The sequence below is a fragment of the Colossoma macropomum genome, unplaced genomic scaffold, assembly GCF_904425465.1.
Source record: "Colossoma macropomum unplaced genomic scaffold, Colossoma_macropomum, whole genome shotgun sequence".
NCBI lineage: Eukaryota > Metazoa > Chordata > Actinopteri > Characiformes > Serrasalmidae > Colossoma > Colossoma macropomum.
Window position 1 is genome coordinate 41,917,857 of NW_023494795.1, and position 26,690 is coordinate 41,944,546.

The 26,690-nt window shown below is 39.4% G+C and overlaps 1 protein-coding gene across 1 annotated transcript; it reads right to left on the reverse strand.

Moving 5' to 3' along the window:
• Positions 1-26,345, reverse strand: tmem200a (transmembrane protein 200A). Its single transcript, XM_036582459.1, has 2 exons — positions 25,854-26,345; positions 1-2,141 (listed from the first exon to the last, which is right to left on the reverse strand). The coding sequence occupies exon 2, from the start codon at positions 2,119-2,121 to the stop codon at positions 658-660; it is 1,464 nt and encodes a 487-aa protein (XP_036438352.1). The 5' UTR covers positions 2,122-2,141; positions 25,854-26,345; the 3' UTR covers positions 1-657.
• Between the last annotated feature and the right edge of the window lie 345 nt (positions 26,346-26,690).

Below are 26,690 nucleotides of genomic sequence, written 5' to 3' on the forward strand. Positions count from 1 at the left end.
AAAGGGCAAACTGAAAAATAGCAAAAATGGAGATATGAATTTGTTCTGACAGCAGCGATTTACATAGTTGTAACAGTGTGAGAATATTGTGTTGCATAACATGAAAGGCTTATGTGAAAAGTTTATTTTTATTCTGAGAAACAGATAAATAATACATTGATGACTCTTCAAAAATAGCAATGTGTTTTTGAACAATAAATTATTTAAAACCTCATAGCAAAATAACTGTCCAGCTCTGGTACAACAACGCACACTCTACTCAAAACAGACAATAGGTCCTGTCTCAACAGTTAGCAAAGACAACAGAAACATACCGAATTAAGTTCAACAAACCACACAGCTAGTACACTGCTGTCTATTTACACTGTTTCCTCCACTGCTAGCCTGGATCCTAACTGGGAGCTTCTGTTTGCTTGCTATTTGGGGTTAAAAATCTCACAACTCAACACTTTGTTTCAGAAACAATCTGTTATGTCTATGTCGATCAGAATGACCACCTGAGCTTGCAGTCCGTGGGACTTCATGAGTTCACAAAATCACTGCAAAAATGATGAAAAATGGTAGATTCATATATTGCAGAAGAACTTTTGTAGTCACTGTGTGAGTGTATGTGTGTAGGCGGATGGATGCATGTAAGGCCTCGGGTTAGGTCCGTTTCTAAAATCTGGTTTCAGAGGTCCCTCTTTTCAGAGTGCTGCTCATAAATTCGTCATGTTCGAAACTTAGATTGTTATGTGATCTGGAGATCATGAGCAGCTTCTCCTTTTTGGTGTAATCCCTCTTAACAGCCATCGGAGGCACCAGCAGCCTGTCCATGGGGTCTTCTTTATTCTCCAGCTTGGTGTAGCCTTTACTGTTGCTGCGGTCCAGCCTGGGCCAGCTGGGGTGTTTGCGCTGTTCTGGCTGCACGGTCAGCGTGGTGTGACCTCGCTCTAGATCCAGGGACTTGGAGTGAGCCGAGAGCATGTGGATCGAGTTATTGGAGCCGAAGTCTTTCCGGGCTGCTCCAGGAGACAGGAACCGGCCGCTGGTGGATCCGGGGGACAGCGAGGACTGCGAGGAAGCCGACCCGGATGCAGACGTGGGGGATTCTGTGGCGGAGTTGCTCCGGAGCAGCAAGGCGCCAGGAGGCTTGAAGGCTTTGGAAATATCCGGAACGGGAACAGTTAAGGACTCCATGGATGGAGGCCTTGATCGGTCTCGCAGCTGCTCAGAATCTTCGGTGATGTTGTCGATATCAGGTTCATCAATGACACAGTTGTTGAGCTTGATGACAGGGAGTGTGAAGGCGCTGATGGAGGAGGAGACGATGGATCGCGTCTGGCACTTCTTCAGGTCACTACGTTTTTCCTCCCAGTGACGAATTCCCTCTGGCTGGAACCCAAAGATAGATCCGGTACGTTCCCTGTAGCCAGGCGACAGCAAACTTGATACACCTTTGGCTTCACCCATAAGACCTTCCTCGTCCTCGGCCGAGCTGGTGCGTCGGGAGAGTCTCACTTCTCCGCCCAAACCGGAGAACGACATTAGTGTGTTAGCGGCCAGCCTCGAGGCATACTGGCTCTCGTAGCCAAAGTTTCGGATCTCATGGTCCATGTAAGGACCCATGTAGGCCCCATTCATACACTTCTGCTCCTTTATCCTCAGGCTGTGGATGTCTATGACAGTCGAGTACATGTCCCTCATGTGGATGACCTTCGTTTCTCGGTCGCGGTTCTCGTGTAAGATAGCATTAGCACAGATAAAGATAAATATCCCAATTCCCATCGTAAAAGGTCCGAGCATTTTCATTTTCTCAGAGTGCAGGTGCTGCTCAAAAAATGACTGCGTGACGTTCCTCTCCGGTTCCTTCTGCGGGTCCGTGTGGGGCCAATAGCCAAGTACAGCCATGGCGATGCCCACCATAAGGATCAGAACTCCCAGGACCAGGAAAAAGCCAGATGCGGAATACAGACGGATTTTTCCACGCACCACAACCACGTCTGTGCGAGGTTTACGCTTCGGCCGCTTCTTCTCAGGCTGAGGGCCGGGGCTCTGGATGGGCAGGTGATGCTGGGAGCGGGAGGAGTCTTGCCTCTTCAAGGCCGCGAGGCCTGTGATCACGCCCCCGGTCGCAATCATCGCTACGACAGCACACAGGCCTGGAAAAACAAACAAAAACACCACACTGTGAGTGAAAGAGGCTGCCAGCCTTGTTTACAGATGTATCATTCTCTCTGAAGTACCTCGTCACTGTCCCTCGCTCCCTCTTTCCCCTCTTTTCGTTTAGAAAATCCTACTGTGGGCATGAGCGCTACATTAACCTTAGGAAAGGGGCTCAGCAGAGCCACGGGAAAGCTTCCACAGCTCAGCCACTTTCATCCCGGCAAGAATTACGCCTGCTGTGCTGATGATTAGTCACAAAGATACCCTGTAATTAACCCGGGAAGCATGGCAGTTAGCAGTTATGGTGGGTCCTTCTTTAAAATCTCAATTCGTCAACAATTTAGCGTACTGTTTTTCCTGCTCACGACACAGATAAAACAAAACAAGGCATTGTTGCGGCTGCTTAATTAGATACTGCAGCATGGCAGTAGGAAACAGCATCAGTACATGTGTATATATAGTCGTGATGCAGGCCGTTATTTCAACACAAGTGCTCCGTCTGGCTCTCTCTCTTTCTGTCTCCATAAATAATCATTCGAAATGAACGATTAAATTTCCCACTGGAATTATGATTCTATAAATAAAACAGCGATGCATAAGCCAAGAATAAACATTCGCGGACAGGAAGCAGCACATACTCTGGCAATGTGAATGTGACAGCCAAGGGCAGCCAAGCACAAAGACTGAGCCTGGTTTCAACATTTATCCTCCAAGAAAAAAACCCCTAAAAACCATAAACCATATTTTTATTCTTAATTTTCTCTCAAGAAAATAACCCAAGTGTTCTCTCAGGAACAGACAGAGCATGAAGTTCAGCTAAATATAACAGTCTGTGTACTGTAGGGCCAGTAAACCAAGTCAATCATTACCCATCATCACCCTCAGTAACAGGATGTATCTAGTTTGTTCTAAATGCAGTCCCACAGGAAATTTAAACACATGACAGAGCGGCCTTAATCTATGAGGACAAACATCTAAGACTACATCAAAGCATAATGTAGCCTTCATATCAGAATTATCGTAAATTCCCAAGCTAAACATTGTCCCTTAAGTATCATACATAGGGGAGAGCGGGCACAACCTAACACATTTTGGTTTTTGTTGAATAACTTTAAAAATGTTTAAGTTGGAATTATCATATTTTTATACTAGCAACATAAACATCTCTGATACAAATGAACACTTGAACTTTGTTTCCAGCTCCTACTGTTCAGTACAATTCCACCCAAAATGAGGGAAGTGCAGTGTTCCAGTTTAGCCCATGGGTGGGTTCACTGGAACAGACAGAGGGTCAGTTTAACACCTGCTAGAAAAGTCTGATCAATCAGTGCGAACAGAGTTAATTCAGTATCATTCTGTGTTGTAAGAAATATATTTTCCAACCAAACTGCTTTATATATTATCATCTATAAGACAGACAGACACATCAACTGATACTGATCTAATTATATATGAACACTGATATGAGAACACTGATGTGTGTCAAACAGTGACGGATTTATTGTTTGTCCAGTGAAGGACAGCAAATAAAAACATCACACATCACTAAAATATGGAACATTGTTTCTGAATAACTACAGCTTTACCAACCAACAATGTCAATTTCATTAATATACTAATTTAAAACTAAAATACTGACATCTGATACTAATAAAGTAGAAGAAAATCTCTGTTTTCTCTGTTTCATCTTAATATTTGTGTAAACATGTGGAACAAAAAGACAAAATGTACTTTGTTTGTCTTGTCTAAAGGTGTCTGAGCTGTAATGCTGTGTAAGAACTAACCCCGCAGTACAGAGGCTGTGCTTAAGCCCAGCTGTACTCACTGTGAACTTGTCAGCCACTTCAAAACAATGCTATGTTTTAGGAAACAAGATGGTGATTAAAGTGATATAAGGCTGGATTTTGTGATTCACACAAACATCTCAGTAACCCAAAAACCTGTGTTGAAAAAAATGACTTCCATGCCCTGAAAACACTTTTTGGCTCAGATCTCTTTAAAACGCTGACGAATCGTTCTGAATTTTGGTGGGAGACTGTGACTGGGAAATGTGGTAATGTCGGCCAGAAGCTCACGCTGCTTGACCCTCTTTAACGTAAAAGACCATGTATATTTGTGCCCCCCGTTGGGTTGTTCTCTGTGCCCCCTATTTGTAACAGTTTTAGATATAATGAAATTCTGAAAAGACTGACAGCTGAAGTACAAAGGAAAACATTTAATTTAGCACTGATCTTTATACTATGTGTGAAGCCCACTGTCAAAAATGTACATCATTAAACTAAAGAAAATTCCGAAAGTGGTCTTTAATGCACTTTGGAATGAGATTGAGTCAATACTAGTGACAAATGTGGCACTTGGCGCAATTACAAATGTATTTTCTCATTCAAAATGAGGGCTAATTAATACATCATCATACTGCTGCCTGCCAAATGCTAATATCAAGCCAATTATTTGCACTTTTTCTTGCTGTACTTTTTCCTTCTGCCCTTCTTTCTGCTTGCCACTTGTGGGAACTATATATCTATATATCTGAATATACCTGAAATGCTATTTGCTGTTCCTTATTTGTTTTAATGTAACACAAAACCATACAATAAGGCTAAAATACCGATTTAGCAGAGCTCAGTAACACTGAGATTAATAACTGATCATCACATTGATTTATCAGTCTACTCAGGCTTTAGTAGAGCTCAGTAACACTGAGATTAATAACTGATCACATTGATTTATCAGTCCACTCAGGCTTTAGCAGAGCTCAGTAACACTGAGATTAATAACTGATCACATTGATTTATCAGTCTACTCAGGCTTTAGCAGAGCTCAGTAACACTGAGATTAATAACTGATCACATTGATTTATCAGTCTACTCAGGCTTTAGCAGAGCTCAGTAACACTGAGATTAATAACTGATCATCACATTGATTTATCAGTCTACTCAGGCTTTAGCAGAGCTCAGTAACACTGAGATTAATAACTGATCATCACATTGATTTATCAGTCTACTCAGGCTTTAGCAGAGCTCAGTAACACTGAGATTAATAACTGATCACATTGATTTATCAGTCTACTCAGGCTTTAGCAGAGCTCAGTAACACTGAGATTAATAACTGATCATCACATTGATTTATCAGTCCACTCAGGCTTTAGCAGAGCTGAGTAATTCTCAGATTAATAACTGGTCACATCTGAATAACTTTTGGTCATAAATTGTTTCACTTCTCGAGTGTTAAGTGCCTGGCATACTAACAGCGCTCCCCTGCTGGAGAACAGGGATTCCTGTCAGGATTTAGATAGGATTAATACATCCATATGCTTTACTTTTTTTAAAAACAAAATGGGCTGTTTTCTGTTGTTAATGCGAAAAAGAACTCTGTAACTCAGCTTTGATGTCTGAAATGTAATAGTTTTGATAATTTGTACTTAGATTATGTATTTAGCAAGCTGTTTCAAATTAAATCAGCCATCTAGTTCTCTCAGTTCTCTTTCCTAACATGGCAATTATCACATTTGAAGCAGCGCCTGCATTATTATGTTAATTCAAAAGCATAAATAAATGGCAATTTTTTTTAATTAAATAAAATTTGTTACGGTTTTCAGTTTTGGTCAAAAATGTTTATTTCAGTGCATCACTACTTCTAGCCCATGTTCCAGAAACAAAATAGTCACTGTTAGTAGCACTGATAATGTCTTCAAATACACTAAAAAATAAGGTGCCAAAAAGGGTTCTTTGGAGCGAAACCGAAGAAGAACCACCTTTGGTAACCTTTCATTTTCAATTCTTCACTTCTTTAAAAATCCAATCTTGTGCATGAGATAAAAACCCACATAAGGTTTTTCCTTAGAACCATTCATTTCAAGCCAAAAATCATTTGCTAACATTTCTTAATCAATTAGTGTTGATATGGTGATGTATTTACTAGCCCATGATGCGAATGAGTAAAGACACAGCACCGAATGCCGTATTTAGTGCCTGCTACACCACAGAAGGAACATAATGTTTGTTTATGTGGCGCAGCTGCAGAACTCAATTAGGCGGCTGATAGAGAAAGAACAGGTCAGCACTTAGGTGAAGATTTAGAAGGGAACAAGATGTACAGACCTCTATTAACGTGACGACTACTTTGTAAAGAAATGCCCTACATTCATCTAAAAATGCTGCAACAGTGATAATGAAAGTTAGTTGCAGTCATCCATGTTTATGCAATATTCTGCTACATGTAAGCCCTGTAGCTGTTTGTCCTTAGAAGAGAATTCAATTTTTTTTTCAAATTGTCTGCATAATTAGATCATTAATATGCACACAAAGTCATTCAAATTGATTTGATGTGAAATGTTTAATTTTACAGACATTTATTGTTTACAGTGGTGGTGATAGGAACCAGGGGTTACTTTATATGTGAAAATAATATGTCCCATATGTATTATATACATATATAAGTCTTTATATATAATAATAATAATAATAATAATAATAATAATAATAATAATATGTCCTTGTCTATAATACAAATATAGCTATTTTATTCACTATCCAAAACCAATGTGTGTCTTCTGAGTTTCTATACATAAAATATTACAAAATCTGAAATAATACGTTTTCTTTGGGGACTATTTTGCCTCACAACACCCTGCATGTATCCCTCCACCATGAATGGAGGTTAAGGCCAAAATCTTCTTAAAACTATCATAAAACAGTGTCTCAGTCATCAGGCAGTGAATTCATAACCATTTCAAGTAGTAACTTTCTGTGAGGGAGCTTTTAGAGGTGGACGTCTGGTTCCTATCAGCACCACTGTGAACAGTTCTGACTCGGTAAGTTTATCTAGAACAGAGCGTTTCACACCAAACCACTCTGAACGACTCTGTTTACATCTAAACTCTATTTAATTGCTCAGATATGTTGAAAAAGGCTCCAACGACTGACTTTGGTGTAAAACTCCTCGAACTACAAAGGGAAAAAACCTCTATTGTCTATACTGAGCAAACGGCTTTACTTTGTAAATGAGCAAATAAAGTTGGCGAGGCAAAAAAGTTTTGTTTCCAGTGTATGTAGGCTAATGAAATGCAGAACGAGCTGCATGTGATTAGCCTATTTAGCAGCAAAACAGACAAGTGCAGATCTTCAAGGTACGTTTTATTATGCAACCCAGCGTAATCAAGCCATCAGGACAGCTTAGTGATTACAATAGAGGACTCAGTGTTTAATCATGTGGGCTGTGATAGACTATGTGCTTTAAGTCATACAAATATTTAGCTTACATTAGAAATGTATGTGTTCTATGTGGTATTTTGTGGGTCCGTGCTGCTACAGTGATGATCAGCAGTACATGTTCTCAAGACAAGCTCGGACCCTGTGTTCCAGAAATCTCCCCTATTCCAATACTTATAATAATCGCCCATTATACACCATTCATATTTGGCAACATTAGCATTACAGGTAATGTAAATATAAGTTTCAATAATACGTCAGTTACAACCAGCAACAGAACAAGTCTACTACTGGCGTCTACTGAACTCTTACTCTACTGTATTCTATGGGAAAATCCCTACTCTGATCTACACTACATCCGCAGGGTCACCTGTATTACCCACTCATTAGATTACAGTGTATACAGATCAGATCGGTTTTCAGCAGCCACTGTTTTCTACACATTTTTGTTTTTGTTGTCATGGCTTGGTGGCCAATCAGAGGATTATATACACCATCTAGCATATCCAATAAGAGCATAGATTTAGCTTCAGAGACCCTTCCACACCGCTGAGCGTCTTTAAACCATATATATGACTATCATGGTGTTTGATACCTTCAAAAAATTCAACATCAGACTTCACATTGCAAAAAATGGTGTCTTGTCAAGTAAATTTATCTTAAATATAGTTGACAAATCTAATATTTCTCCTGTTGAGATTGTTGTAACCATAATTTAAGATTATTTACCTTATTATTAGACATTTTTCACTTGTTTAAAGTAATTTATTAAGTAAAATTCTCACTATATTGGCAGATAATTGTGCTTGCTTGAAGAAATGAGCTTGAACCCAGCTAAATTATCTGGTTTAACTTAATAAAATGACCTAAAACAAGTAAAATAAGCTAAATAATCTTATAATAAGTGCAAAACCATCTCAAAATGAGAAATATTCCATATTTGGACTAGATTTAAGATTATTGTACCTGACATGATATCATTTTTTGCAGTGTAGTGTAGCAAAGGGTAACACGTCCTATACATCCTGTATTCATAATGCTTTATAAATGCATTTCTAAGACATTATGACATACATAATACTGTATAACGCCAGGTGTAAGCTTGTATAAATGCTTTTAAGTAGTTAAAGTTATATGCCTAACACTGTAAAATAAGAGTATGAGATGGTTCGTCAAGGGTTCTTTAGTAAAGACAATGAATCAAAAACCACTTGTATGCTTAAATGGTTCTTTGCATGGTGAAATGGTTCTTCAGACTGATGAAGAATGTGTTGCATTTGGTTATAGCATGAAAAAGGGTTCTTTTGTAGTTATGATGTCAAGATTGTAACAATAGCAGAACCCTTTTTGGTGCTATATAGCATCCTTTTAAAAAAGGTCCTATATAGAAGCATTAATTTAGAGCCAACAACCAACATAGTGCCATAAAATCAAACATTTCTTCTGGAAATTTTCTGTTTTAATGTCCTGTGTTGTACATTTGAGGTAGGACAGTATATATCAGCTTGTTTTGAGCCATAGAGAACACAAGTATGTGTTTTAGGAAACTCCTTTTCCACTGAATATGATAGCATTTTTATTAACATGTTGATTTGTGCAGGAGTAATTTATCTCTCTGGCTTGTTTATAAAAGGTAAAAGGCGCCGACATCTTTACACTGCAAAAAGTGACTCTTGGCAAAAGTGAAATTATCCTAAATCTAGTCAGCATATGTAATATTTTTCATTTTAACATTGTTGAAAGCTTATCTTAAGATTATTTATCTTATTTCTAGACATCTTTTACTTATTTTAGGTGATTTTAGTAAGTCAAATTATCTCACTATATTGGCAGATCATTTTTTTTTGTTTCAATCATATTTCTTAAAATAAGCAAAATCATTTGCCAACATAGTGAGATAGTTTGACTTGATAAAATCACTTAAAACGAGTACAAAATGTCTGGAAATAAGTTAAATAATTTTATAATAAGATTGCAACATTTCCAAAATGAGAAATATTAGGCATATAGACTAGTTTACTGGAACAGGAGTGCATAGTCAGTAAAAATGGCTGTTATGGTGCATTCAGACGGGACTAAAATCACTGAGAAACACCGGTAATGATAATAACTAACAATAACACTCCCCCACCTCCTCATTTAAAACAAATCCCTTCCAAATAGCGCTTTGGATGGCCAACTGTTCTCTGTTGTTGAGGACACGGCACAAACTGTAGCACATACACTTCAATCATCTTAGTCATTATGTAGACTGTTTTTATTTATTCTCAGCCTGTTTTCAGCCCAGTGTGCTGAATTTGGGTTTCAGCCAAGGACCTAAAGCTGTCCGTCATCTCCTGAAGAAGATTCTGCTCTTCAAACTCGAGCTGCTTTTGCGCTCCTGGGCTGCAGAGTGTCTGCTTAGACCCCGATCAGTGTGTGTGTGTGCAGATGTGAGTGTGTTGACAGGCTGAAGTGTGTGTATGAGGGCTTTCCTGAGGCTGAAATAGCGCATGACTGATCACAGGCTCCACACGCATGTACTCACACGCAGCACGGACTCTGATTTACAGGGTGACTGAACAGCGGGCAGGAACATCTACTGAACACTCAGAACTGAACAGCAGGCAGAGACGGGCTGTATCAGCTCCACAGCGCCGTGAACCAGAGGAAACGTCTCCATCACGTTGCTTTAGAGCAGTGTTTCTCAGCCCCGGTCCAGAAAGCCCACTGCCCTGCACGTTTTGGTGCTCGTCCTGCTTTAGCGCAGCCACTTTAACTCAATAATGGGCTGTTAATGAGCTGATTAGTTGGATCAGGTGTGCTGGGAGCAGAGAAAACACTAAAAAGTGCAGAGAAACACTGTTTTGGAGCAGTTGATCCAGTTAATGAGAGGTAATTAGCAACTATACAGCTGCAAGAGCAGTACAGAGAGGAACCTCCTGAGTGCAGTCAAAGCAAAGAAAGAGGGACTTTTTCAGCATTTTGGAGCCCAATCCTTACTTTCTGCATCTGTATCGTACCATTATCTCTCGATTTGCTCATATCTTCTTAAATTGTACTTTGATCCTCATATGTTTCATATCTAAATGCTCCGTTATCTTCATCACTACTTTCCAAAACCGCTGCAGCAGCTTCAGCAGCTGTAAACTCTCTGCACGCCATTTCAGATGAGTCTCCGATGTGGACTGAATGAAGAATGAAGGGTTTCCGGCGTGATGGTCAGTCCTTAGTGATTTCCTGAGTGTCCATTGGTCAGTTTCACACAGAATGCAGACGGACACACGAATCCACCAGTTCCACACGGTGAGAGGCAGATGACATGTATCTCAGCCCCTCTTCATAGGCTCATAACTCCGGATGTGAGTCTCGTATGATCTCGTGATGAGATGGAATGGAAAGGGCGACTCTACAGATTCAGGAAGTGTTTGAACTGGATTTCTGTGCTGGATCATCACAAAGATACAGATATAGAGACATTTGATATGTGGGTGAGTTTGTGGACCCGAGAGGGTTAATTACCACAAACAAATACAAACCAATCAACCAACTCAAAACTCACCTATAATAGATGCCAATGGGCAGATGCTCAGTTCTGTGAGAAAAACCTGTAAAATTACAGGGTAACTAAGGGGCTCCAGATTAGTCCAAAACAGTTACTCAAAGTGGTCAAGTAGCCTTTTTCCCTGTACTGACCAATCAGATCATAAAGGATGGTGGCCCTTAAGTGTCACTGAGCAACTTGAACTGTAAGATTTCCCAGATTCAAATTAGCAGGACGTAAATCACGAGCGGCCTTTTTTTCCTCCCTTCACAGGAAAGTCACATACATTTCACATGTGAAGTGACCAAAAAACAGGTGTTTACAAGTGACAATAAACACATATTTATAAGTAAACATGTGATAACACATTTTAAACGTGAAAGGTGCATGAAAACCTCATGTTTATTCACATGTGAACTGTATTTTTCTTTCTGTAAGGGACGTCGTGAATAATCTGTGATCACGTTACAGGTCATATGTTGTAAAAGCACATATTCACACATTTTTTCACACGATCATGTCTTTCTACATATGATAACTGAATTTCCTATATCATAATAATTGATCGCACGTTTTTCTATGAGGTAGAAAAGAGCTGAAGCGCTCCTCTCTGAGCTGAAACAGATCTGAGCGCCGGACGCTGAGGAGAAGGCAGGATTTCCTCTTTCACAGACAGACAGTGTGTTGGTGGATATCAGCTCACACGCACACAGACGTCGAGTCTGGGAGGACGAGTGGGCGTTCCCACCCTTTTGAAGTCGATTCCACGGAAAGCTCATCAAATACAGGGTGGAGAGTGGGTGGGAGGGAGAGAGAGAGAGAGAGAGAGAGAGAGAGAGGGAGAGAGGGAGAGAGAGAGAGAGAGTGAAAGAGAATGAGTGAGAGAGTGAGAAAGTAAATGAGAGAGAGAAAGAGAGAATGAGAGAGTACAAGCAAGAATGAGAGAGAGAGAGAAGAGAGACATAATGAGAGAGAAAGTAACAGCGAGAAAGAGATAGCAAGAAAAAGAATGAGCGAGAGATTGAGAAAGAAAATGAGAGAGAGAGAAAGAATGAGAGAGGGAGAAAGAAGGAAAGAATTAGTGAGGAAAGAGTGAAAGCAAGACAGTGAAAGAGAGAACAAAAAATGTGTGTGTGTGTGTGTGCGAGAGAGAGAGAGAGAGAGAGAGAGAGAGAGAGAGAGAGAGAGAGAGAGAGAGAGAATAGAGACTGATAGGGAAGAAAGAAAAATAAGAGAGAGACAGAGAAAGAGTGAGAAAGAGCAAGAGAGAAAGAATGATGGATAGAGAGATAGAGAGAGAAAGAGAGAGAAGAGGCTGATAGGGAAGAGATAGAGAATGAATGAGAGAGAAAGAGGAAGAAAGAAAGAAAGAAAGAAAGAAAGAAAGAGAAAGAAAATGAGAATGAAAGAGTGGAAGAAAGACTGACAGAGAGAGAAAGAGATAGAGAGTAGAGACTGATAGGGAAGAAAGAAAAATAAGAGAGACAGAGAAAGAGAGAGAATAGTGGCTGATAGGGAAGGGATAGAGAATGAATGAGAGAGAAAGAGAAAGAAAGATGAGAAAGAAAGAGAAAGAAAAAACGACAGAGAGAGAGTAGACGCTGATAGGGAAGAGAAAGAAAATGAATGAGAGAGGAGAAAGAATGAGTGAGCAAGAGAAAGAATAAAAGATAGAGAAAAGAGAGACAGTAACAGATGGAGTGATAGAGAGAGAAGGAGAGAGAAAGAGGAAGAATAAGAGAGAGAAAGAGAGAGTGATTTTAGATTCTAACCCGTTTTTGTAGGTTAACAGTGGTTTATTATTCTGGGACGTCCCTTCACTTTCAGTAAGAACCAGTTTTAACAACCAGAGTAAACCTGAAATACTTTGCTGCACCATTTAAGGTGGAACGGGAAATTCGAATAAGAAGCCAACTTCAGCTTCATCCAATTTCTCGAGTCATTTGTCCCATATGTGCATCCCAGACACTCACCTCACTGACCGTCAGACCCGCTCAGAAAGTGTCAGTACCTTTATTTATAACTTATTTATCACTGAGTCACGTCTCATCATCCAGGCCTCATCACTCTGGTCTCCATGCTAGGCTAATGCTAACCCCAAAAGACTGGCCATTCCTTAAAGTCTGCTGCCTTGAAGCGAAGTGGACTAGTTCAGATGGATCGGACTCGAGAGCAGGAGGAGATCCAGCGTCTGCCGCGTTTTCATTTTCATTTAAACATGACTGAAACATCCCTGACTCGGCTGTTCAGCTAAACAGGCTAACACACTTAGAAAAATGGTTCTTCAAGGGTTCTTTAGTAAAGCAAATGGGTCTGTATAGAACTGTGAACACTCAAAAAGCCTGTTGTCTGATTAAAGGGTTCTTTGCATCATGAAAAGGTTCTTCAGATTAGTGAAGAATGCGCTTCTGATTGTTCTTTTTGAAAAGGGTTCTGTATAGCACCAAAAAAAGGGTTCTTCTATTCTTACAAGCTTCACATTGCAGCAATAGAAGAACCCATTTTGGTTCAAAAAGGTTCTATACAGAATCATACACAAAAAAAAATTCCATCAATCTGAAGAACGCTTTTATGATGCAAAGAACCCTTTAATCATGTTAAAGGTTCTTTAAGTGTTCATGGTTCCATATAGAACCATTTCTTTACTAAAAGAACCATCTTTTTTAAGAGCGTGCTGTAATGGTTCTATATAGAATCCTTTTAAAAGGGGTTCTACACAGCAGCAAAAAGGGTTCTTCTATTGTTAAAAGCTTGACATTGTAACAATAGAAGAACCATTTTTGCTGCTATATAGAATCGTTTTCAAAAAGGTTCTATATAGAGCCATCTACAGCACATGTTCCGTCAATCTGAAGAACCTTTTTATGATGCAAACAACCCTTTAAACATGCAAAGGGTTGTTTGAGTGTGCATGATTCTGTATAGAACCATTTTCATTACTAAAGAACCCTTGAAGCACCATTTTTAGAGTGTACAAGCTTGACATCATAAGGGAAGAACCCTTTTGGTGCTATAGAACTATCTATAACATGAAGAATCATTTCATGATGCAAAGAACGCTTTTAGTCACGCTAAGAGTTTTTTTTTAGTGCTCATGGTTCTATATAGAACCATTTTCATTACTGAAGAACCCTGGAAACACCACCTTTTTGAAGAGTGCAGTCTATGTCCACTACTACCTCCAAGACACATGAAGCTCCACCACACCTTTCCAGGCTTCTGCCAACACAACATCACTGGACAGCACATTTTGAGGAGGACGCTCAGTCCTAATCCGGTTGTGTGTGGTCAGCATCGTGCCAAATAAGGATCCTTTCCCACCCAAAAACAGGAGGTGACTGAACTCACGATCACTTGGAGCCCAAAGTATAGTCAGTCTTAACATTCCAACGTGGGTGCGAAGTACATTCATTACACCTCTGTTGAGTATTTAACGTGTATCCATGTTTATGCACGGTGCGTATTCATGCGCTGCTGATTTTCTGTTTGCTCTGTTTTGTGCTATTGTTCATCAGATCTCTGTTGAAGAAGAACCTCGTGAAAATGAAGGAAGCTAATGATAATTATGAGGCTAAACAGGCAATTAGTGTGTCAGACAAAGGGCCGCTAATCAGCAGCTCAAGAGTGTCTACGTTTAATGAGGCATTAAATATTTGGGCTAATTTTTGGCGTCTCCCAGCATAACTCTGTCTACATAAATGTACTGACGCCTTCTAACAAGAGAAGAGTGCAAAATAAATGTTAATCAGTAAGTAACGTTATAAAAAGCATAACAAGTCATACAAACTGATCAACATCGGCCATAAAAGGTAGCCACTCATTTTGCACGAATCAGAAAGGAGCAGCTTCATCAAAGCTACAATACAGATTACATGTAAAATTGACTGTCTAGTCGGTTTATGAATTAAACAAGCCAGCTGTGAAACACGCTTAGGACCAAATTAGCCATCTGCAGTGTTTTCTTCTCAACAGGACTGACTTCTGGTTACATCATTACACGAGCGTAAAATATGAAGTGCTAAAAATATGAATACTCCCTCATACACTCAACCCCCCCCCCACACACACACATTTACTGCGGTTACGGCTGTGTTCACACAGGAGGTAAAAGTTTGATTTTCTCACCAAATCCGATTTTTTCTTGTTTGGCTGTTCACAAAATCTTTTAAATGTGATCTGTATGTGCATCAGTCTGAACAGATCAGCTCCTAAACTGACCCGCATACACAAAAGAACAGAGCGTCACGCTGCTTCACGGCTCATCCAGAGGTAAACAATCACGACCGCCAACGAACGGCAGTCGTTCCCGGAGGATCAGCTTCATCTTCACCAGCATCACAGGAGCCATCATGAAGCTTCACTGACTGACAGCTGGGCTCGTCACCCAGAATGTGTTCGAGCCGTAAAAAGGGCGCGGTCACTTCTTTGGTTCGCGTCCTCGGATTCTTTAAACTTTGCTTTCAGGCTTTAAACTGTTTTTTGACGCTGCAGCCTCGTTCTCCTGCGGCCGCGTTCGGCCTTTTCTTTCATATAATTCATATCTTTTCAAACACTGAGGGTTTCCAATAAGTCTCTTATAATTGTTTGCTATAGAAACATCAGCCTAAATGTTTATGAGTCTCAGCAGCGCGAAATTATGACAAATGTTGAGTTGGATTGACGTAAAAGTCACATGAATTCCAATCTGGCTGTTCAGACTGAGTCGCTTTGCCGCAGATGGGATGCGAATCAGATTTCAGTACCACATATGAAAGCATCTCGAATCGTAATTGAAAATGTCAGATTCAGTGTTTTTTGCTGTTCACACTGACACACAGACAAACATCACATATGAGGAAAAAGAGGATTTGGGCCGCTTTTACCTGCTGTGTGAACAAAGCCTAAGGGTGTTTCTTTTGAAGACAACACCACATAAACTAAAGCAATGAAGACTTCTGAACAGTAGTTGAGCTGCAGGTTATTGACTTCTGACTTGCACCAATTTGGCTCAAAACTGTGCAAGTTAAACTTTAGCCAATGCTAGTTAGAGCTGTGCATTTCTGCTGATAAATAAAAGCCTCTTTTTGGCCAAAATGATTAACGTTTGTTGGATCATCTGAGGTCTGAACTCATCACAACATCTAAAGAACATCTGTGACAGGCCTGTTTACCTGGAAGCCTAGCATTACGGTTTGTGCAACCCTGAGGCTTATTTCTATTTGTCATTTATGAAGGCTCTCCTGATTGATATGATCTAAACTGGCTTGTTTGTCTAAACTGCCCCATTGTGGGAATAATCAACAACCGCCCACGGATCTGAGTTATCTTAATGACAACATCAAAACAGGATGAGTTAGAGTTGGCCTTCCAAGAATCATCAGAAAAGAGACGGCCTCAGTTTGGGCTGCAGCATCTCCAAATGTCTGTTCAGTGGGAGGCTGCTATAGTGTGAAAGCCTCTCAGCATGAGGAACAACCACTGAGAGGAACCAGGACTCGAAGACAGAAACTCTCCAAGAGCCTGAGGAGGAACCACTGAGAGGAACCAAGACTCAAAGAGAAAAATACGCTACATAAAAGAAAGGATGCTAAATATAGAACATGGTGGAACACATTCAGGATGGTAGATATAGAATGTGATGGAACACATTAAGAATAGTAGATAAAGAACATGGTGGAACACCTACAGGACATTAGATATAGAACATGGTGGACCACATACATGATGGTAGATGTTGAACATGGTGAAACACCTACAAGATGGCAGATACAGAACATGGTGGAACACCTACAGGATGGTAGATATAGAACCTGGTGAAACACCTACAGCACATTAGATATAGAACATGGTGGACCACATACATGATGGTAGATGTTGAACTTGGTGGAACACCTACAAGATGGCAGATACAGAACATGGTGGAACACCTACAAGATGGCAGATACAGAACATGGTGGAACACCTACAGGATGGTAGATATAGAACATGGTAGATCACCTACGAATGGTAGACATGGTGGACCACGTACAGAATAGTAGATATAGAACATGGTGGACCACTTAGGGTTAGGTTTAGGGTTAAGGAACACAGTGGGGAAGAACTTCAAAATGAGTGTAAGGTTGGATTCCTACATCCAGAAACAGCTCAGAAGTGCATGCAGGGTTTGAAGCCTAGTAGTGATTCTAGATCAGTGTATGCAGAGTTAAAAGAGAACCATAAGTCAACGTCCTTCGCAAACCCTGACTGACACATCGTGAGCCGTCACTGACAACATCAGAGAAGACAATAGCATCTAATCATCAGGCCACCACAGAGCACACAGAGTCAGGGACTGTTCAGGGACATCTGCAAGACTAATTAAACGCTTAAGCACCTGTAAAGCTGCGCTCAGTTAAATTAGTAATTACTGATTTAATCTGTTATGTAACTCTGTTTAAACAACTGGCTTTTATGTAAGCTTGGTTTTATTAGTGCCGTTCACTTCTGTGGTGATGTGTAGTAGCATCAGAACCTTCACTTGTCAACTTGTGAATTTTCTGCAGGGTGCAGTTCCAATTCTAGTGTTTTAAATGCACTGCAAAAAAAGGGGTTCTTAGAAAGTGAAAACATGGCAACCCTTCCTATGAATCCTGTATTCACAATGCTTTATAAATGTATTCATAAGACATTATATGACATTTTGCAATGACTGGAATGAGCCTTTAATTGCTTATAAGCAGTTGTAATGTCATGCATAACACTTTATGAAGCAAGAGAATATGGTTATAATGCACTATAACAAAGTTCTGGTATATTTTCTGTTTGACATTCAGACCCATCACAACAGTTGTTACAAATTGAGCTAATATAAATCAGCACTCTGTGATAAGCACGTGAGCATTTTTGCATATTCATAAAATTCATAAAAATTCAACTTTTATATGTAGTTTGAATCATAGGGTTTTTTGTTTACTTAACTGGTAACTGTAAATTTTAATGCATTATGGAACCTGACTTTTGTGAAGTCACATACTTTTGCTTTATGAAGCGTTATGCATGTAATTATAGCTACTTAAGAGACATTTAAGCTTATGCCCAGTGTTATAAGGTGTTATGCATGCCTTATAACAGCTTATGAATGCATTTATAACACAAAGTGTTACTGAAAACATCTTAAATGTAGTTAATCTAGCTAAGATTTCTCATTATGAGACTGTTGTAAGAATATCAGAAGATTTTTCAACTTATTTTTAGACATTTTCCAAGTTTTGTCTAGTGAAAGTGTCAATTCATTGACAGATCATTTTACTTCTTTCGAGAAACAATGAGGAGAATTTTGCATAATTCAAATTATAAAACAAGTACAGTGATCTGCCAATAGATTAAGACATAAGATAAAATTACCTAAAAGTAAAAAAAAATCTTTAGAACATTCTTACAATGGGAATATTAGACATATTGACTACATTTAAGATGTTTTCACTTGATAAGATATCACTTTTTGCAGCGTACACACTTGAAAATGATGGTTCTTCAAGGGTTCTTTAGTAAAGAAAATGGTTTTACATGGAAACATGAACATTCAAAGAGGCCTTTGCATGATTAAAGGTTTCTTTACATGGTGAAAGCGTTCTTCAGATTGATGGACAATGTGTTATAAATGGTTCTATATAAAACCTTTTTGAAAAGATTGACATTATAACAATAGAAGAACCCTTTTGGTGCTATATAGAACTTTTTTTCATAAAGGTTCCATATAGAGCCGTCTTCAGCATGTTATCCATCAGTTTGAAGAAGAACTGTCTGATGATACAAAGAACACTTTAATCATGCAAAGGGTTTTTTGAGTGTCATATATAGAACCGTTTCCTTTACTAAAGAACCCTTGAAGAACCATCTTTTTTCAGAGTGTAGAGTGACAGAGAAGAGTCGAGACCAGGTTGAATGCGGAGCTGATTGTATTAGTCGGGTTGTTTTTAATTGAGCTGAGAACTGGCCTTAGATGTTCTACTTGATTAGCTGCTCATGGCTCTAGAGGAACCCTATCGAACACAAGACGGCCCTGAAATTAATGGATGTTCTCACTTTTGAAGTGTGACATTTTAGGATCTCTGTCAATAGTGATGCAGAGAGAGAGAGAGAGAGAGAGAGAGAGCAGTGGGTGGGATTGGTCAGAATTCAGGTGGGGAAAAAGCAGTAACTCAACATGATTGATTTGACTTCATTTTTCTTCTGTTTTGACTCAGATGGTTTAAAAGCGACTGGAAATCCAGAGCCCTATAAAATCTCTTTGACTTTTCCCCAAATTGCATTTATTTTTTTCCCAATTTTCTTGCATTGCGACACAAAACAAGACCTTTCTTAATTTAAAGAATCTTATTAAGTAAAAATTCTCACCATTGACAGATCATTTTGCTTGATTTGGCTCCACACTTATAAAAAAGATGGTTCTTCAAGGGTTCTTTAGTAAGGTCAATGGTTCTATATAAAACCATGAACATGCACAGAACCCTCTGCATGATTAAAGGTTTCTTTGTATCATAAAATTGTTCTTCAGATTGATGGAGAATGTGCTGTAGATAAGTCCTATTTAGAACCTTTTCGAAAACGGTTCTATATAGTGCCAAAAAGGGTTCTGCTATAGTTACGATGTCAAGGTTGTTACAATAGAAAAACCCTTTTCAAAAAGGTTTTTTATGGAACCATTATATGACAAAGAACCCTTCGATTATGCAATGTGTTCTTTAAGTGTTCATGGTTCTATATAGAACAATTTTTAATAAAGAACCCTTGAAGAACCAACTTTTTAAGTATGTACCCTTTTTCTTGATTTGGCTTTGGTTTTCTTCTTTTTTGACACCGATTTGTTGGGAGAGACAGGAAATTGAGGGCTTTCAGAAATCTGCTGTATGTGTTCTCGGCATCTCGAAAAACAAAGACATTCACAGTGTGTTGATGTGAAATGGTTCATTTTGGAGACCCAGATGTCTTTATAATTTAATAACCAAAACCATCAGTTGTAAATTCTAAGTATATTTTTGGGGACTATTTTGCCTCACAGCACCCTGCATGTATCCCTCCACCATGAATGGAGTTTAAAATGAATTTTAGGCCAAAACCTTCTCAAAACTATCACAAAACCACGTCTCAGTCATCAGGCAGTGAATTCATAACCATTTCATGTAGTAACTTTCTGTGAGGGAGCTTTTAGAGGTGGACGTCTGGTTCCTATCACCACCACTGTGAACAGTTCTGACTCTGTAAGTTTCTCCAGAACAGAGCATAAACCACTGTGGAACACCTACAGGATGGGTAGATACAGAACATGGTGGAACACATTCAGGATGGTGGATATAGAATGTGGTGGAACACATTCAGGATGGTAGATATAGAACATGGTAGAACACCTACAGGATGGTGGATATAGAATGTGGTGGAACACCAATGAATGGTAGATATAGAACATGGTGGAACACCTACAGGATGGTAGATATAGAACATGGTGGAACACCTACAGGATGGTAGATATAGAACATGGTGGAACACCTACAGGATGGTAGATATAGAACATGGTGGAACACCTAAAGGATGGTAGATATAGAACATGGTGGAACACCTACAGGATGGTGGATATAGAACATGGCTGAACACGTACAGGATGGTGGAAATAGAACATGGTGGAACACCTACGAATGGTAGATATAGAACATGGTGGAACACCTACAGGATGGTAGATATAGAACATGGCTGAACACCTACAGGATGGTAGATATAGAACATGGTGGACCACATACAGGATGGTGAATATAGAACATGGTGGAACACCTACAAATGATAGATATAGAACATGGTGGAACACCTATAGGATGGCAGACAAAACAGTATCTCATGCAATAACGTTCTATAAGGGAGCCTTTTAGAGGTGGACGTCTGGTTCCTATCACCACCACTGTGGACAATTCAGCCTCTACAACAGAGCATGTCATACCAAACCACTCTGATTCAAACATATCAAATCAGAAATTCCGTCAAAGCTATGATACCAACCTACAGTAAGCATCACCCAGACGATACAACCGTTCATTTCTTGTGGTTCCACTAGTGCTGCAGTAGCTACCACAGTAGGCTAGCTAACAGCCACGTAGCAATGACCACATTTAAAATGCATAAACAGCTTAACTGATAGTAATACATGCTGTATAACTGCATTACCCTTAAAGTCACACAGCTGTTACATTCTTCTTAATGTGGCTATGCTGAAGAAAACTCTCCTTTCTTTGGTAAAACAATCGCAAAGTGACTGCTAGCGATGCAGCTAGTGATTAAGAATGATATTTTCGCTTGTGAACGACTCCAAAGCTGTGGGTTTGATTCAGTTCAAACTCAAACAGTGAACAAATCATACATAAACAACTTTGCATTGACAATCTGAGAAATATAGAAGATTTCAAACCATTCCTGTGAAATTGTTCCGAAAAGATTCCCAAATTGCGCCTCTCTGCTACTATTTCACTCTCCAAACTCGAACTGCTCCATGCGGTTCTCTGTAAGTGTTTCCTTCAGTGACTGTCCAGGCGTGCAGTCGCCAAATGTTTCTCCACAGAATCCAGACAAAAGTAGACTAAACAGTGCAAACATTTCCCAATCTTTTTCCGTATGCAGCCAACCACAGGTATCGGGAATGAGCAGCTACTAGTTAGCGGGTTGTTTTCGCTTCTTTCCCCTCAGGAATCCAAAGATTGTGGATAATGTTTTGGAAATTACAGGGCAAAATCACCGTCGGTCATTCCACACATTTTAACTCTTACGCTCTCAGAAATAAAGGTACTAAATTGTCACTGGGGCAGTCCCCATCTTTTCACTGGGGTACCTTTAGTCAGGGAACATAACTGAACCATAATCCACTGAAATGATATGTTCTAAGCTGTACTGACTCCACACACCCCGTCTCGTCTCCAGGCTTTTATTTTACTGTTCTGTTTAAAACATTCGGTTATGAAAAGGTACAAATACGAACTTTTCACCTGGAAAAACTTATTTAAGGTTCACAATCAGACCTTAAAACCACTGTTGTACCTTTGAGGGAACGTTTACATTGTTTGTACCTTGATGAACGAAAAATGTACCTAAGCAGAACCTTTATTACTAACAGTGCAGAAGCCACAGTTTTCACCAGCAATAACAAAAGCTGTAATTCCTTCTGACTCGCTGAAAGAAGCAGAGAAATTGTGTGGAAAGTGTAGGTTCTAGACTTTCAATCCATAGAACATTAGTGTTTATATAGGAAAAATATGCTTAACACTTTTGCTGCTTATTTGTTACTTCATGACATCAAAACAAAGAGAAATCTGAAGTGCAAACACAAACTTCAGCATAACAGTGTTTGAGATGTACACAGTCATGCAGAGTTTGCCGTGAAATGGTTCATTGTAGACGATTTCTTTACAGAATGCAATTTTCAAATCACAAGAGCTTCAATTTTCATTATAGAATACATTATTAACAGTGTTGTGTCTGTAAATGAGTTAAACCAATCAGGGGCCAGATTCACAAAAGTGTCTAAGAACAAAAATCTTCTTAAATGTGTGTTTTTTCTCAACTTAATTCTTGAAAAAAATTCTCAAAAAATTTTTGTTCTTGAAAAAAATTCTCAAAAAAAAATTATTCTTGAAAAAAATTCTTAAGAATTTTTCTTTTCTTGAGTATTTTCTTAAGAATAGTTCTAAGAACACGTTATTCTTGAAGATATTATGTTCTTAAATGTTTTCCTAACCTTACGACAGACTCACACTGTCTCAGGCTGTAAGAGTCGACGAGGTGAGCATCTAAATTTATCGGTTTATCTACTCCTGCCCGTCCTCGTCTCTCTCTTGCCGCTGTCACCCCACAATTATTGCAATGAGTATTTTTTCCTGTTGGCTACTTCGTCCTCCATTACTTCTAGATCTTGTTTGCTAAAATTGTTTAAACACAATGTTTTTCCTCCAGTTTGCTCCTCTGAGTGGATTAAGCTCAATAACAGAAATAACAGTTAATACAAATTCAAAATGTATCATGTGTCATTTACGGTACGTGGTAAAATGCAATGTAGCCAACGTAAGAAAACAAAGAAGATTTTCTTGAGAAAATCTTAAGAAAATAATTCATATTATCCTAAGAGAATATTTGAGAACTTCTTAAGTTTTTTTCAAGAATTGCAATTTAGAACATTCTTATGAACCTCTTAGTGTTTGTCTTAAGAACCTTCACAAGAAGCAACAAACATCCCTGTGCTGTATATGTGACATCACAACCATCAGGACTATCTGGTAGCCTGGCACGTTAAAGCTTCATGCCAGAAAAAGTAGATATTCTGTTCTTCTTGGCCAAAACAAGGCCTAGAAAAAGTAATTTATGGAAAATAATTGTATTTAAATCACAACATCAGTGAGAAAAATCACAGTAAATATGTTCACCTAAATCGTTCAGCCCTTAGTGGAGGTGACAGCAACTGAGGTTTTTTTTATATGGAATGTTGATGATGGTAAAACAGTGGAAAATCTGAAGTAATAAGTTTTCTTTGGGGACTATTTTGCCTCACAGCACCCTCCATGTATCCCTCCATCATGAATGGCTTTAAAAATATATGTTTCAGGCCAAAATCTTCTCAAAATTATCATAAAACAATGTCTCAGACATCAGTCAGCGTATTCACACTGCAAAAATGGCATCTTGTCAAGTAAAATTATGTATTAAGTATTAAATGTAGTCAAAAAATCTAATATTTCTCCTGTTGAGATTGTTGTAAGCTTACTTGAGATTATTTACCTTATTTCTAGACATTTTTTGGCTTATTTTAAGTGATTTTATTAAGTTCAATTATCTCAATATTTTGGCAGATACATGCCAAGATAGTGAGATAGTTTTTCTCAATAAAATTACCTAGAACAAGTAAATAATGTCTAGAGATAAGCTAGATAATCTTATAATCAGTGCATAACCATCTCAAAATGGAAGATTTTGGATATATCGACTAGATTTAAGATCATTTCACTTGACAAAATACCACTGTTTTGCAGTTCATAACCATTTCATGTAGTAACTTTGTGTGAGGGAGCTTTTAGAGGTGGACGTCTGGTTCCTATCACCACCACTGTGAACAGTTCTGACTCTCTAGAATGGAGCATTTCACACCAAACCACTCTGAACAACTTTATGTCTTAACAAATGGTTTAGAAACGCTGGAAATCTTTGTATCAGCATTTCTACAAATCCATTCTCCAAGCTACATCCATATCATAATCAGAAAGCTGTGCTCCTGTGGTTTTTTTCCTGTGCTGTTCTAAACATGTTCTATATATAATATTAAAATCCACAAAGATCGTGACTCTAGAGTGAGTTTCCCATTTTGGAAAAGCAGATTTAGAGTGTTTTTTTGCTTTGAAGGCTTAAGCGAGTGCCCCACTGAACTGTGTTTAAGCTCAGTGAGAAGCTGCAACGATAAGCTTCTCAGCAGCAAAGCTGTCAGCTGTGCTCTATTATAGATTATCACAAATAACAGTTTTATTAAGCTCTGGGTTGAACACCAGTCAATTTCCCCTTTACCTGCTCAAACACAGTTCACAGTCTTTGGATTCCTGCTGGAAAGGAGTAAAAGTAGCTCTAACTAGTAGCTGTTCATTATTCATGCCTGTGATAAGTTGTATACAAAAACAATGTGTAGATGTTTGCATTACTTTGGTCTTATACTCCATACAGAAACATTGGGATCACATATCTGTCTCTATAAATGAGGGAGGGTAATAGTTTTAAGTGCTGGGTTGAAGAACACAGGGTTGAGCTATCTGTTCAAGCTGGCGTCAGAAAAGCTGCGCTTCCAGACATATTTGTGCTGTTTAGTCAACTTTTGTTTAGACTGTAAAATTATAAATGAGATCAAACTGTCGAGGCACTTAATAAAGGGCTGCGTTCACATTTCTGCAGTGCTGCTTTAGGACAGTGTCAATTGTAGAAAGCGCCAAACAAAAAAACTGAAATGAATTGAAGTGAACTTCATTAGAATTTATCTGAAACAAACTAAACTGAACTGAACTGAATTAACTGAACTGAAATTAAATGAACTGATGTGAACTAAACTGTACTGAATTGCATTCTATTGAACTAATCCGATCTGTACTGAATTGAATTATTTAGAACTGAAATGAAAAGAATTGAATACTTTTGAACTAAACTTAACTAAATTGAGTTAAATGGAACTGAGCTGCATTTTGTTGAACTGAACTGATCTGGACTGAATTAAATTATTTTGAACTGAACTGAACTGAACATAATTGAATTCTATTGAACCGAAATAAACTGAACTGAATTAAATTGAGTTGAATTAGATTGAACTGAACTGAACTGAAATGAACTGAATTCAGTTAGACTGAACTGTACTGAACTGGACCAAACTGAACTGAATTTGACAGTTCAGTTGAACTGGACATGATGAATTGAATTGAACCGTATTGAATTTTACTGAATTCAACTGAACTGAATTAAATGGAACTGAATTGAATTCAGTTGTGCTGAACTGTACTGAACTGAACCGAACTGAACTGAATTCAGTTGAACTGAACTGAACTGAACTGAGATCAATCAAACAGCACTGTATTGAAATAAAACTGAATACAAATCTGAACTGAACTGAACCGAACTGAACTGAATGCAGTTGAACCGAACTGCACTGAACTGAATTTAACTGAACTGCACTGAATTCTATTAAACTGAATTGAACTGAACTGTGCAGAAATAAAACAGAATAAAAACTGAATAAAAACCGAATGAGGTGTGATCTGAATGTAGGGAACACTTTCAACTTCCTCACTCTCATAACTTCATTATGCTCATGTAAGATCCTGAATTATTCACAGCGGAGCCTGAATAATTCAGAGAGCTAATTAGTGTGGAGATGAATATGTAATCTAAGGATTAATTAGTGAATGATCCGTCTGCGTTCACACTAAGATCCGGAGACAGCGAAGTGTTTTAACGCTCACCTCTCTGCGCACGAAGCCTCCTACTGCGCCATCACGCATCTTCACGAGCTCGCGTGTAACTTTGTGTTGGAGGAGGAGGATGAGGAGGACAAGGTCCGGGCGTGCGGAGCGGCGCGCACGCGGGCTCTCTCGCTCTCCATCTCCAAACGCGCCGCGCGCTCCACTTTTATTCCCAAATGCTCTGCGCGTCCGCGAGCCGCGTTAAACCGAGACCTGGAGTCGAACGACGGAGTTCGTTCTGGTGTAAAACGCGCATCCTCTCCTGACCAGCCTTCTGTCCACTGCGCTCGGCCCCCAACCAGCCAGCGCACAAAGCGAGTCCACTGCGGCGGTCAGAAGCGCCCTCGTGCCTCGTATCTGCGCCAGCAGACGCTCTTTGGTGCAAATACAGCGCAGTAAATCCTCTAAACCTCTCTCTCTCTCTCTCTCTCTCTCTCTGTCTCTCTCTCTCTCTCTCTCTCTCTCTCTATTTATCTCTCTCACTCTCTCTCTCCGCTCCTCCTTCTCTTCCCTGCGCTCCGGCTCTGCTCTGTCTCCTTGGAGACGCGCTGCCCGCGCGCTCCGGCGTTTGTAAGCGAGGAGCGCCACGTGACCGCAGTCTCAATGACGCACGTATCCGTGGGGGCGGGGTTTTTCATTTATATACGCTTAATTAAGTCCACCTCCTTGTTTCTACACTCACTGTCCATCTTATCAGCTCCACTGACCGTATAGTCTCACTCTGTAGTTCTACAGTTACAGACTGTAGTCTATCTGTTTCTCTGCACCCTGTTCTTCAGTGGTCAGGACCCCCATGGACCCCCACAGAGCAGGTACTATTTGGGTGGTGGATCATTC

What these genes read in the sequence shown, in the direction of transcription:
- tmem200a (XM_036582459.1), bottom strand. Translation starts at nt 2,121, where the DNA reads ATGATTGCGACCGGGGGCGTGATCACAGGCCTCGCGGCCTTGAAGAGG.